The sequence below is a fragment of the Octopus bimaculoides genome, chromosome 4 (assembly GCF_046866305.1).
Source record: "Octopus bimaculoides isolate indiv1 chromosome 4, ASM4686630v1, whole genome shotgun sequence".
Taxonomy (NCBI): domain Eukaryota; kingdom Metazoa; phylum Mollusca; class Cephalopoda; order Octopoda; family Octopodidae; genus Octopus; species Octopus bimaculoides.
The window spans coordinates 143,390,367-143,405,366 of NC_142931.1; the positions used below are offsets into that span (position 1 = coordinate 143,390,367).

General features: G+C 38.5%; 1 protein-coding gene across 2 annotated transcripts in view; it reads left to right on the forward strand.

Moving 5' to 3' along the window:
• The window catches only part of LOC106872022 (uncharacterized), a 39,666-nt gene that overhangs the window by 19,014 nt on the left and 5,652 nt on the right, over nucleotides 1-15,000 (forward strand). For both annotated transcript variants that reach the window (XM_089351657.1, XM_089351656.1), the window contains 5 exons: nucleotides 2,067-2,209; nucleotides 2,999-3,122; nucleotides 5,626-6,500; nucleotides 10,963-11,089; nucleotides 13,237-13,359. In XM_089351657.1, coding sequence (XP_089207783.1) covers nucleotides 2,067-2,209; nucleotides 2,999-3,122; nucleotides 5,626-6,500; nucleotides 10,963-11,089; nucleotides 13,237-13,359 — 1,392 coding nt within the window. The remainder of the gene's footprint in view (nucleotides 1-2,066; nucleotides 2,210-2,998; nucleotides 3,123-5,625; nucleotides 6,501-10,962; nucleotides 11,090-13,236; nucleotides 13,360-15,000) is intronic.

Genomic DNA, 15,000 nt, shown 5'->3' on the forward strand with positions numbered 1-15,000 from the left:
AGGTAATATTTTGGCAGTATTTTGAATGTTGCGTTCTTTCAAGATTTGATCCTCAATACTTGATCTATTCCTTCAACATGAACGCAACTTTCAAAATACTTCCAAAATACTGCTGTAGGGACCCCAGCTATTCTTTTATTTTCCTGACAACCTCTGTAATTCCTAATTGATTAAAAGTATATGTATCAAAGGACCTCAGCCATTTTTACGGATGGGTTTGTACCAAGAAGGAACCATCGATGTACAAACCATCTGGCTGTTTTATCTTTAGAGTCGAAAATCTTTGCTTTGACTGACCGGCCTCTTCTATATTCCATTCTGTGTGTGCTTTAAGGGTAAACTTTAAAGGTACTTAAAGGATGACCTCCTCTATAAAATAATTCTTTTAAGACCGCTGAAGCTTTCTCGCACGACAGCAGAAGCGAAGTATATATAATGATACGGTCAACGGTGTGTATAACCAAATTTCCTGAAGCCATAACCGAGAAGTGTATGGACGTAGAAGACCTAAGTTTTCTGTCCGCGTCTATTTTAACCCTTTAAGGTCGGCTGAGGCTTTTCCGCAGAAGGTGAGTGTGGTCTATTGACACACTGCGAAATTGTGAAGAAGACGGGTGTATATAAGCCACATTTACGTTATAAACTATTTCATTGATTATCATCCATTTTCCCCCCATTTTTTTTGCGTCCCTCACAAAAAGACTTACTGTTTCTACCCGGCCTTAAAGCGTTAAAGACATGATAACGATACAAAAGTACAACTAATCATCAGGAACCTACATCATATACCCTATCCTGTCTTGTATTTTGTCAACACCTTATCCAGGTATATAAACATTAATTCTTTTAATAATAATGTGGAAAGATTTACGAAAGAGTTAATTTATTTTCACACATTGACTCAATTAAAATTCAAAGCTATCAAACGATTTCGGAATAGTTTAATATTTAATGGTGCTGCCTGTTAATTTAGTGGAGTGAATGTATAATTAATGAATATCTAACAGATATCTCTTTCTTGTGTATAACACGAATATTTCGTTGCAGCTAAACTCATGAGAGTTTAGACTATAAATAAAATTAAGCTGTAATGTCTAATCGTGAGAATTTTGTTGGTGAGTTAAATACTATAAGATATTGATGAAAACTGAAAGTAAAACAACAACAATAGCAATAATCTGCTGAACATGAAATATTTATAGAATCAAAATGTCACAGTACTTATATAGAGTTCCTTCAAAAATTTACTTAATTTTCCCAACTTATTGACACGTGTTGATGACTCAGCGTCTTTCATTTTGGTGACGCTCCAATATTTTGATGCTTACGTTGTCCCATATTTTTAGGAATAACGTTGTTCTGCTTTCCAAATACTGTCACATTTTGATGCTAACGATGTCCCATATACTAATACTTCCTTATATTGGTTTCAAATTTTGGCACAAGGCCAGCAACCGCGGCGAAGTGGGTAAGTCGATTACATCGACCTCAGTACATAACTGGTACTTATTTTATCCACCCCAAGATTATAAAAAGCAAAGTCGACCTCAGCGGAATTTGAACTCAGAACGTAACGGCGGACGAAATGCCGGGAAGCATTTCGCCCGGCGTGCTAACGATTCTTGTTTCTTTATTGCCCACAAGGGGCTAAACATAGAGGGGACAAACAAGGACAGACAAAGGGATTAAATCGATTACATCGACCCCAGTGCGTAACTGGTACTTATGAAAAGCAAAAGTCGACCTCAGTGGAATTTGAACTCAGAACGTGAGGAGACGAAATGTCGGCAAGCATTTCGCCCGGCGTGCTAACGTTTCTGCCAGCTCGCCGCCTTCTAACAGTTTCCGTCTACCAAATCCACTCACAAGGCTTTGGTCAGACCGAGGCTATAGTAGAAGTCACTTGACCAAGGTGTCACAGAGTTGTACTGAACCCGGAACCATGTGAATGGCAAGCAAACGTCTTACCGCCCAGCCATTCCTGCGTCTATTTATAATTCTCGTCTCGTTTCGCTGGAATTCAATATTTTTGTTATTTCTTTTTCTCTTTTCTTGTATTCTTTCAGTGGAATGATTCGAAGCGAGGTATTACAAGTGGGTTTGTGGTTTCTGGTTTCGCCGCTGGGGCATTTATCCTCAACCAAGCTATAACTGCCATTCTGAATCCAAACAACGACTCTCCTACATTAGAGAGTAGCAGTGGAGAAAGGTAAGGCAACTCAGCTTTATTTATTTTTAATGGAGTCATATATTATAATGGAGTCATATCTTATAATGGAGTCATATAATTATTGCAGCTTTTTTTCCATAAATTTTATTCAACAAAGCCGTAAGTAGGTATCACCCTGTCACATAGCTCCTTGTATAGTTTTCATTATGTTAAGATTTTAAATTGTTGTTTACAAATAGTTCCTAATTCTTAATATTTACATGAATAAAGTGGAGGCGCAATGGCCCAGTGGTTAGGGCAGCGGTCGGAGGATCGCGCTTTCGATTCCCAGACCGGACGTTGCGTGTGTTTATTGAGCGAAAACACCTGAGGCTCCGGCAGGAGGTGGTGGCGACCCCTGTTGTACTCTTTCGCCCCAACTTTCTCTCACTCTTTCTTCCTGTTTCTTGAGTAATGCTGCGATGGACAGGCGTATATATATATATATATATATATATATATATATATATACACACAGGGTGGCCCAAAAGTAGGTTTATAGTTATTCAACTATCGCTTTCGCATTCATATTTTGACAGTTTAGATCTTAATTATAAAAAAAAATATAAAACCATTATTCTATGCTAATTCAGTTAATTGTAAGACAGAAATTTAAATGTTTTATGTACACATATATTTTTCTGTGTATGTGTATGAATGTATGCAGGTAAATATATATATGTATTATATATGTGTGTATATATTATATGTACATACGTGTGTGTGAGCGTGAGTGTGTGTGTATGTGTGTGTAAGTTTATATTCACCGATTCATGTATTTTTATTTAGATATTTCCAGCAAAATGATATCCTCGACCGTGTACCGGCCATCTTTTGGATGTTGGGCTCCGTTTATGCTTTCATGCAACTGATCGGAGTTTTGCTGCTAAAAAGACCGAAACTTAAAAAAAAGGTCAGTTCCTTTATTCGAAGAAACGGGCAAGAATTCTTAAGCTTCAAATATAACCTCTTCGTCTTTCTCTCTCCCCTCTCTTTCTCTTTCCTTCCTGTACCTCTCACTCTCTCCTCTACCTCTCTCCTCTACTTCTCTCCTTCTCTCTCTCCTCTTTCTTTCTCCCCTCTCTCCCACCCTCTCTAAATTCCTATATCTCCTCTCCCCTCTCTCCTTCCTTTCCCTTACCCTCTTTACCTCTTCTCCCCCTCTCCATCTTCTCCCTTCTCTCCCTCTTCTCCCCTCCTTCTCCTCTTTCCCTCCTATCCACTCTTTCCATTCTCTCCCCCTCTCCCTCTCTCCCTCTCTCCGAATCCTTCCTCTCCCTTCTTCTGGATACAAATGTTTCTATGAGTATGTGGTTATGAGATGTTTTGGCACAGCCGTTTTGGCGCTGCTTACTTGGCACGGCCCATTTGGTGTCGCTGATTCATCGCTGACTTACATCCTCTCATTCTTTCCTTCCTTCATTTTTTTCTATCTTTCTCTCTGTCTATGTGTGTGAGCATCTTGTTATGTTTGTTCGTACGAAGAAAGAGAAATTATTTATGGTAATCTTGTTAAATTAATAAGTTGTAATCGCTCTCTACCTCAAGGCGGTGATCTGGCAGAATCGTTAGCACGCCGGACAAAATACATAGCGACATTTCGTCCGTCTGTATGTGTATTAGTCAGCTATGTAGAAGAATGTCACAGACAGACGACAGAAATCAATAAACTAACTTAAATTGATGAAGTAATTAAAGACATCAGTTTTTGTTTAATAAGACTTAGTCAGAAGAGTGCGGGCGACATTGACAACCATTTTAAGGGACTCTTGACTGTCGGGAGGAAAGAAGGAAGATATATTTAGACAGAAAGCCTTTTATGATTAGAAATGCGGAGAGCTGGCAGAAACGTTAGCACGCCGGGCGAAATGCTTAGCAGTATTTCGTCTGCCGCTACGTTCTGAGTTCAAATTCCGCCGAGGTCGACTTTGCCTTTCATCCTTTCGGGGTCGATAAATTAAGTACCAGTTGCGTACTGGGGTAGATGTAATCGACTTAATCTCCTTGCCTGTCCTTGTTTGTCCCCTCTATGTTCAGCCCCCTGTGGGCAATAAAGAAATAAGAAAGTCTTTTATAATTACTTGTAATTGAATGGAATCCACTCAAAGTATCCAATGTTTCTCTAGCACCCAACAATAGAAACGGTTCCTGATAGATTTCCGAGCGGGTACTCTCTCTGGCCGACTCAATTTCATTCAAAAGGATAAGAAACAAATGTCTAAGGTACTGTACAGTGAGACTGAATCCAAAGTCAAGTTGTTGCAAAGCGAACAATTTAACCACACACATCTGCAATAGCTATTGTCCCAATTTCAGTAACTAGTTGTCAAAATATCGAATTGTATCGAAGTCCTGCATCGTCTTTCATTATTTCGGCAGTCGTACAAGTAATACAACAGAATTCACTGTCAATATTACACAATATTGTGATTGTATTTTGTTAAACAAAACAAAGGACAATAGAAGAGCAGTTGCTTACCATGCGTGGGGGCACGGCTAGCCGAACGGACAAGGTACTGTAATAAGACAACGAAAATAACGCTAGTTCGGTCGTCTATTTCTTCTTTTCTCTCTTTCCATGTATGTATGTATGAATGTATGTATGTATGTATGTATTTCAGGGTTTATAATATTGTGTATAGATAAATATATTAGTCCATTTAATTCTAACATGATTTGATTTTCAAACCTCATTTTCGTAAATTTTGTTATTTTTCTATATCAAATATTACATTGCAAGGCGGCGAGCTGGCAGGATCGTTAGCATGCCGAGCAAAATGCTTAGCGGCATATCGTCCGTCTTTACGCTCTAATTTAAAATTCCACCGAGGTTGACTTTACCTTTCGACCTTTAGGAATATATATATATATATATATATATATATATATATATATATATATATATATATATATATATTCCTATAGATAGATAGATAGATAGATAGATAGATACGTTATTTTTGAGTTAACAAGGCTACCGCTGGTTTCATGCAGAGAATTCTCAGCAATTATCAGATTTGTCACATAGAGCGTAGTTACTCGTCTCCATCTTGCATGCGAATATAACGAAGCTACATGATGTTATTCCAATATCCCGCACAGTCTCGTGTAAGTTTGCTGCATTTTCATCCAAGACGGAGACGAGCTCTAACGTCCCATATGTCAGTCCTGATAGTTGCTGACAATTCCAGCCATGAAATCAATGGTAGCCTTGTTAAACCACAAATAAAGAATATTTATCCACCAATGCGGCGTTGAACACTCGTTCTCACTGTTCAACACTACCGTATATATATAGAGAGATAGAGATAGATAGATAGATAGATAGATAGATAGATAGATAGATAGATAGATAGATAGATAGACATCTGTGTTCGTAACATGATATTTATATATTTATTCATTTATTTGTTCAGGAACAAATTATTACTGTGAGTATGAAAGTTTCACTGGCGGAGCGTCAGCAAAGAGCGTCGAGTCGGCTGGAGGCAATCAATGCAATGAATAAACTGGATGACATCATCGAAAGGAGAGTGTCAGAGTTAAGTGTTGCCAATTCCGATGGATCCTATGAAGTGCTGCCAGCTACGACGATTAACATTTCGAAAGAAGGAACTTACGAAAACGTTTCGTCTTCTCGACGAAATTCTCTCGATTCAGACGACGAGAACAATTATAACACGGTGCACTCTACATATTCCACGACCACCATAGTTCCGTATGAGTTGCAACCGGAACACGACAACCCATCGTTCGTTCCCGACTACGAGGTGGACGACAACGTTGCGGATTTGGACGGTAATAAACGTGGCGTGGGTGATGGCAACGATAATTCTGATGACGATGATTATAATGACGGTGGGACTTTCGGAAACCTACGATCATCGCCGACTATTTCTAGGAAGCCGAAGAAGAAGAAATCTGTTAGTATCAACGAAGCGTCTGATGAAAATAATCCTGAAACTACTTCTGTTACTACTGAGAATATTAACACTGGCAACACTATTACAACACACGACACCTTAGCAAATAACATTAATACTAATACAACGGAGACTGACGGTGACGCCATCAATATGATGCCGATGGGCAAGAAGCGACGCTTCAGCGGTGTTGCTGAAAAAGACATTGAAACAATGGGCTCCGGTGTTGCACCTCATAAAGTCCACTTTGATATTTCGGCCGACCAAAGACGGAGACCATCAACAGCCGAGAGGTTGGTGCTGGAATTCAGAAGGCTCAGTCGACGACTAAGTGTCCCTGAATTTGTTTTCAGAAATATTTTCGGAAAGTGAGTAATTCTTGTTTCTCTTTAAAAATTGCTGCTGCTGCTGCTGCTACTGCTGCTGCTGCACTGCTACTGTTGATCTTCTTGTCAATCTCTTCCTCTTCTTTTCTTTTCCTCTTTCTCATTTCTTCTTCTTCTGCTTGATGACGATCAATACGTCCGGACACTAGAAGCTTGATCGCGAGAACACTGCATTTAAATGCCCTAAAAATCAGTACAAACCAATGTGAAAATTGATGAAATGGTTCCACTAGCTATTGAAACGCTCGTAACCTTTAGCATACCTATGTAATACCATCATCTCCATTCTTTTGTTTCTTTACCATATATATATATATATATATATATATATATATATATATATATATGTGTGTGTGTGTACATATACATACACACACATGCACATACACACACGATTTTATTGTTATCATACAATAGATAGATTACAGTATCGTTTTTATTTATTAAAAATGACCTTGGCATGATAGTGTTTAGTATTGCGTCGAAACAGTCGCAATAAAGCTATGTAAATAAGTATGCAGTTACAAGTTTAAATAAAGCTTGGGGAACACATGCAATCATTAATAGCTGAAAATACTAAGATAAACACCTCATTGAAAAGTCATCTGCTAAAATGAAACCTACGGTCTAGAAAGAAAACAATCTGTTTTCCAAAGAAAATATTACCTCGACGGCAAGGTTGTCATCGTCGTGGTTGTTGTTTGCAGTTGTAACAATTGGAATTCAACTTTTTCAGAACACGAACGTGTCCAGTTCTAACACACGCTTTCTGAATCAAAACCCTGATCAAACATGTACACACACACACACACACACACACACACACACACACACACACAAATTAATTACTAGATTGATCAATAAATAAAATAACCTATTTCGCAGGAACTTGTCCCTACCACTTCAATGCAACTAGCTATGATATTGATGCACTTTTCTTCTCCCTTAATCGATTGTCAGTGATTGGCAAAACAAACGATGTATTTTGACAATTAAACCTTTTCTCTTTCACTCGCTTTTCCTTCTTTATCATTGAAAAAGCAAAAAGAAATAAGCTTAAGTTTTTGATTGCCAGTCACTGGACGGAGAAAGTAACAAGCAGACGACTCTTCCTTATGTCTGCAGCCGACATTTTGTCTCCCTTTTCAATGTAGAAAAATGTGCAAATTACTATCGTGTTTCTTGTTTGCCTGGTCTCTTGTTCAGTTGTGTGATTACCATTGTTTCCATGATTGTTTCCACGATTCCATCTCTCTAATGGTTTCTGCAATTGTCAAATTAACTTGCTTTTACATTCTCTCTTCCTTCACCTATTTTCCATTCCCGCTTTCTTCCCCTCTGACTCTCTTTGCCTCTCTTCCTCTTCTTCTCCCTCTTACTATTCTCTCTTGTCCTCACTCCTCTCTCTGTTTCTCTTTCTCGCTTTGTCTACAAAGTTATCTTTATTCATCTGCCTGTTTCTCCTTTCCTCCGCCAGTCTCTCAAGTCGTCTATTGATACACGTTTCCCTAATCCTATTTATCCAGTTACTGGCGACATTGCAGAGTCATAAGAGCGTCGGATAGAATACCACACAATATTTAATCTGACTCTCTACGCTCTGAGATCAAATCCTGCTGAGGTCAACTTTGGCTTTCATCAGCTCCAGGGCACTCAATCGGCGTCTTCCACTTATTTTTCACGAGCTTTATGTATATATGTTCCTTAGATATTTTTATGTGTTTCAGTTCCAAGGCTGTGACCATGCTGGGGCACCGCCAGTGTTATCACCTTTTCAATGGCCATTCTTATGTGACTGGCTTTTGGTGAAGGAGGGAGTTCGATATTGCTGCCTCCTTTTGAGTTTCTTGCCGTGATCTAGATTTACCTGGGACCTTCGACCGCAGGAGGTTTACTTGTTTCTTGTAAAAATCTACCCCTACTCCATTTATACTGCTCAGGTGTTTTGATCAGATATTAAATAGCCGTGGGCCCTTGAATCTCGAGCTATTGCAGTACATGGTCCTTGCTCTAGACAGGATAGCTGGGACTATTGGATCCATGTAGTGACGATCAGTTCGGGGGCTGGAATAGATTAGTTATTTGTTGGTAAAGGTTACTCTAAGAAAAATCGGGAGGCGGCTATGATTGCCAAACAACATATTTAAACACGAACTGATGTCGGGCAACAGAATATTTTCGTATCATTACAGTTCATATATCAAAGAACATTATTGTCTGAGTTTTTATTTTATTCCTCAATCTAACAATTAAAAGAAATTGAATTTGCATCACCAGTTTTTACTTGGGCGAATTCCTTCCACTGTATTATTTTCTTTAAATCAGTGTGCTGAGAATATGTAACAGAACTTTTAACAATATTGTGGATGTATGAATTTATACGGATGAATGTCAACTGGAATTACACAGTAATAATTTTTGATTACATGGCAAGGCAGATGTTCATATGCGTATTATTTGTTTAATGTTTTCCAGATACGATATAGTGAGTAGCAAACTGAGGAATTAATAAGTTCTTGTTCCACCTGGCAGTCTGTAAGCAGGTCCCATAGAGAAGAACGGGTCCTTTCTGGAAATATGGAATTAATGATTATTTCCTTGGCTAACAATACTAAATTTAAAGCTATTTTGTTGTTTTGAGACAATAAAAGTACTACCTACTCAGTCTCGCTTCTAACCATTCTAGAATGGTCTGGAATAATACAATGAATGTTTAACAAAGATCTTGTTTGAGTTTGCAGGAATTTCTGTAGACTTGAGTCGTGATTCGTGTTAATCGATTGAAGAATATATGACAAATGCAGTCGAAAAGTATTTTACAAAATAACGTAAAATGGCGAACGGTGATTAATTTGATGAGTTATACGTTTGAAATATGGTGACTTTTCGTCTGTCTTTACGTTCTGAGTTCAAATTCCACCGAGGTCGACTTTGCCTTTCATCCTTTCGGGGTCGATAAATTAAGTACCAGTTGCGTACTTGGGTAGATCTAATCCAAAGGCCACCTCCCCAAAAATTTCGGGCCTTGTGCTTAGAGTAGAAAAGAATATGGTGGCTACGGGATGTTGTTTGATGATTGGTGAGTTTTCACTTTTGTGATCATCACTCACAGACAACGTTGATGCGGAAAACTGGTTCATCTTGATTTGAACATCACAACTGGTCCTTTCTAAATTGGAGATACTCCGTACATTTGACCCTACTTCATATCGAAACGCAACGTTCATCTTTCATCTGGTTCAGGACTGACCTGCTTAAATAACTGCATCACATTCACAGCCCCCCATCCCCACTAGACAATCACCCCCACCACAAAGCACTGCCACCATCACAACCAGCAACAATAGCATGAGCGCCACTAATGAGCTAAAGGAGATTTTTACGGTCATTTGACCTCCAAGAAATGTAGAATGTAATCCTTAATGTGTTATCATGTTTGAATGAAAGACATAATAACATATTAAATAACAGTAGCAACAATAGCATCTCCAAAGATCCAACGATGGAGTCTTTACATGGTCACTGAATGTGCTAGAAATAGCGGTCAAGTTCCCCTCAGATAACATCCTTTAGTCTGAAAAAAGGAAACTCGCGAAGAATGTAGGCCCTTTATGTTGTTGTTGGCACTCCGTCGCTTACGACGTTCAGGGTTCCAGTTGATCCGATCAACGGAACAACCTGCTCGTGAAATTAACGTGCAAGTGGCTGAGCACTCCACAGACACGTGTACCCTTAACATAGTTCTCGGGGATATTCAGCGTGACACAGTGTGACAAGGCTGACCCTTTGAATTACAGCACAACAGAAACAGGAAGTAAGAGTGAGAGAAAGTTGTGGTGAAAGAGTACAGCAGGGTTCGCCACCATCCCCTGCCAGAGCCTCGTGGAGCTTTAGGTGTTTTCGCTCAATAAACACTCACAACACCCGGTCTGGGAATCGAAACCGCGATCCTATGACCGCGAGTCCGCTGCCCTAACCACTGGGCCATTTCGCCTCCACGAACGAAAGACATAATAACATATTAAACAACAGTAGCAACAATAGCATCTCCAAAGATCCAACGATGGAGTCTTTACATGGTCACTGAATGTGCTAGAAATAGCGGTCAAGTTCCCCTCAGATAACATCCTTTGGATTGAAAAAAAGAAAACTCGAGGAGAATGTAGACCCTTTAACTGTAATTGGAAAAGACGTGATGGATGCGGTTGGGATGTTTTGATTAAATGTTTCTGTTTCGTAATGACTGATGTGAGATTAAACAACAACAAAACAAAAATATTTTAGTTATTATGTTCGATCCTATTCCTACCTACACCAAATATAACTGCACTACCAATTCTTGTTACTAAATTTACTAAAATCCATGGTGACTATTTCGAACAAATGTTTGAGTCTATTCAAAAGTATGGAAGCCTCACTGAAATATTTCTCAATATATTTACAGATCTAACAGTCGTCGAGAAAGGCTAATGCGGCCATTACGGTTATTTAAAACAAAGACATTCTATAAATTATGGTTTATTTTCGTACTTAATGGACAGGGAATTGCCTTTATGTTAACACTTTGGAAGGTAAGTTTTGTGGTAAAATTTATTTTACTGAACAATGAAAAATACTATTCCTTTCTAATCAGATTGAAACGGTTTATAACGCTCACTTACATCGTGATATTACGAGTCGAAGGCGGAGTTTTTATGTGGTAGCTTAGCCTGCTAGAAATAGCTGCTAAATTACTTGAAAAATGCATTCTTAAAAAAAGGAAACATTAGATAATGCAGTCCTAGGTACACTGAAAAATAACAGACGGGATGGAATACTTTTGGTCAAAGGTTTGCTTGATCAGGGCTGAGCTGGAGTTAAATGGCTGGTGTTTTGCTTCGTCGGTCGACAGTAATGCAGACAGCAACTTGACCATCTCTGCTGTACCTGGGCTGTTTCTAGAAACAAATATCTTGTCCCAGATACACTTATCCCTTCTCCACTCATGAATGACTGGCACTCCGACGGTTGCCAAAATGACGGTTTCAGTTGATCCAATCAACGGAACAGCCTGTTCGTGAAATTAACTCATGAGTGGCTGACCACTATACGGACACGCGTATCCTTAACGTAATTCTCGGGAAGATTCAGGATGACACAATGTGACAAGGCTAGCTGTTTGAAATACAGGTACTATTAATTTTTTTTGCCAGCTGAGTCGACTGAAGCAACGTGAAATAAAGCGTCTTGCTCAAGGACCGAACTCACCGCCGAGAATCGAACTTATGACTTTACAATAGCGAGCTGAGTACCCCTAACCACACGCCTTCCTGTATACGCTACGAAGGAAAGACAAGCTGATACGTTTGCAACATCTATGGAGCTACAGTAGCTGCCGGATACTGTCTTGGCCTCCCTTCCTCTGGATTTTCTGTAAGGGTTTATCCCTTAGCCATTATTAAACGCTCACTAAGGGCGGCGAACTGGCAGAAACGTTAGCACGCCGGGCGAATTGCTTAGCGGTATTTCGCCCGTCGCTACGTTCTGAGTTCAAATTACGCCGAGGTCGACTTTGCCTTTCATATATATATATGTTTCCGGGTTCAGTCCCACTGCATAGCACCTTGGGCGAATGTATTCTACTCTAGCCTCGGGCTGACCAAAGCCTTGTGAGTGGATTTGGTAGACGGAAACTGAAAGACGCCCATGGTATATATATATATATATATATATATATATATATATATACATATATATATATATATATATATATATATATATATATATATATATGTATATATGCATGTATGTGTGTGTGTGTTTGTGTGTCTGTGTTTCTCCCCACCTCACCATCGCTTGACAACCGATGTTGGTGCGTTTGCGTCCACGTAACATAGCGGTTCGGGAAATGACACCGAAAAAGTACTAGGCATACAGCGAATAAGTCCTGAGGCGATGCTCCAGCATGGACGTAGTCGAATGACTGAAACAAATAAAAGAATAAAAGAATAAAAGTATATATATATGCACATATCTAGTTATATATATATATTATTTTATATTTTCGCTAGTTTCAGTTATTTTGACTGCAGCCATGCTGGTGCACCGCCTCGAAGGGTTTTTTTAGTCGAACCAATCAGCCCCAGGACCTATTTCTTAAAGACTAGTTTTTATTTTATCAGTCTCTTTTTGCGAAACTGCAAAAATACAGGGATATAAGCACACCAAAACCGGTTGTCAACACAGGCACAAAAACACAATCATATATATATATATATATATATATATATATATATATATATATATATATATACATACGCACACGCACACAACCTATCTATCTCTCTCTCTATCCATTTATCTATTTATCTCTTTCTCTCTCTCTATCTATCTATCTACCTATATATATATATATATATATATATATATATATATATATATATATATATATATATATATATATATATATATATATATATATATATGTATATGTATGTATGTATGTATGCTTGTATATAATGATGTGTATGTGTGACTCCATCTAAGAATATCTGAAGAAGGAATTTTATTCCGAAATATCATTAGACTATGGATGACTAAATTACAACAGGTATATAGCCCACTGTTTATATTATAGTGCATTGTTGTACCATTCAAAACTTTTCATTCTTTACAATGCTTCAAGCGAGCTACAATACACTCGTATATATGTATGTATAAAACTCTGTATTTCTAACAGGCTTACGGTCAAACGTTCATCAACGATGACTTCTTCCTGTCAACAGTCGGCGCATGCTCATCGCTGTTCAACGCGTTTGGAAGAATCACGTGGGGTATTGTGGCAGACAAGTTTACCTTCAGAGTAAGTGTTTTGTCGGTATTTACTTATTTTATCACTTTAATTTTGTAGGGGTCATGGTTGTTGTTGTTGTTGATGGTGGTGTTGGTGTTGATGTTTTTCTTATAACCACTCAACTTATTCCTCACACTACTCCCCGTATGGTTCCAAATTGTGACTTTCCGTTTAGAACTGTGTCCGTTTGTTCCATTGTGACTTCTTTCTGTGCTCCTTAAATATGTGTTTGTCGTAAGACATTTTATAGAGGAAAGTCGGACACGTATTCACTGTTACCACCATAATGATGAGCACCTCCTCCCCCTAACAAGTCTGCAGCATCAATAAACAAGACAAATCTTGTGTTAACCATATATTTTAGCGTTTTATAATATTTTGTTAGTAGCAGGCTAGTAAAAATTTTATTCAACTAAGATCGGATCTTAACTGATTTTATTAAGTAGAGGTATTGAAAACGTTCATGTTTATCTACACACACTTGTATACACTCACACATATACATACATATAACTACATATATTCATAAAAGTAAACACATACATATATACATATACATACATACATACAAAATATTTATGTAACCATAAAAATACAGAACATTAAAAAGAAAAAAAAAAACAACTGTCGTAACTCGACAGCTGTTTCAGGAAATTTGGATTTACGTAATAATCGTAATGATCATAATTTGCAGATGGAATGTACAAAACGTCTTGGATATGCAACCAGTAAATAGTTGTAGAGATATTTTAAGATAAGCCCGGCTCCCTTCATCAAGAGAAAATTTACGTAATTCAGCTGCTATAAGCACAAAATTACAAGTAAAGTCAACGTTCATTGATTTTCACATAACGTAGAGGTCAATAGTAAAATATGTTTCTCGTTACGAAAGTTCATGTTTCAGCCAGATTTTCAAGAGTGCAAAGATTCCATAATGTGGGGGACACTTCTATTTAAATGTCATTGATAGTAGTGACCTCTGGTGCTGTACACATTCTATAACATCCCAGGAGTGTTCAAAGACAACAAGCTTTTACTTTGTAATTTTATCTTCTTGGTAACACAATTTGTCAGGAGCAGAAGCATCTCGATGGTGAAATAGTTTTGTCGTTTGTGAAGGCTGGCGCAAACTGGCTTGAAATGTTATTATAGTATATTTATAATAGCAGAGACGAGGTTAGTTGACTGCAATTAGCGATGAGGTGGGGGTGGCAGTGATAGAGCGATAGTGGTGGTGGTGGAGCTGCTGTAGTTCGATTTATCATTGACAAGTGGCGGGGAGACACGCAGATAGGAATCTTTGAGATGGGGTGGATATGAGGACTGGTGGTGCATGAAATAGATCTATCGTGGACAGCTGGGGAGACTAAGTAAAGCTGTAAATAGCCAAGTTTAATGGGCCGGAGAAGGTCACTAGAGACAATAGCGAAAGACACCACGCACACACATTCGCTCTCTCGTACACACTCAATACTGAATATCAAATTCTATGGGTTTCAAGTTTCTGGCACAGGGCCAGCAATTTCGAGCGAAGGCGTAAGTCGGTTGCATCGACCCCAGTACTCTGCTGGTACTTTATCGACCCTGAAAGGACGAAAGGCAAAGTCGACATCGACGGAATTTGAACTCAAAATGCAACGACGGACGAAA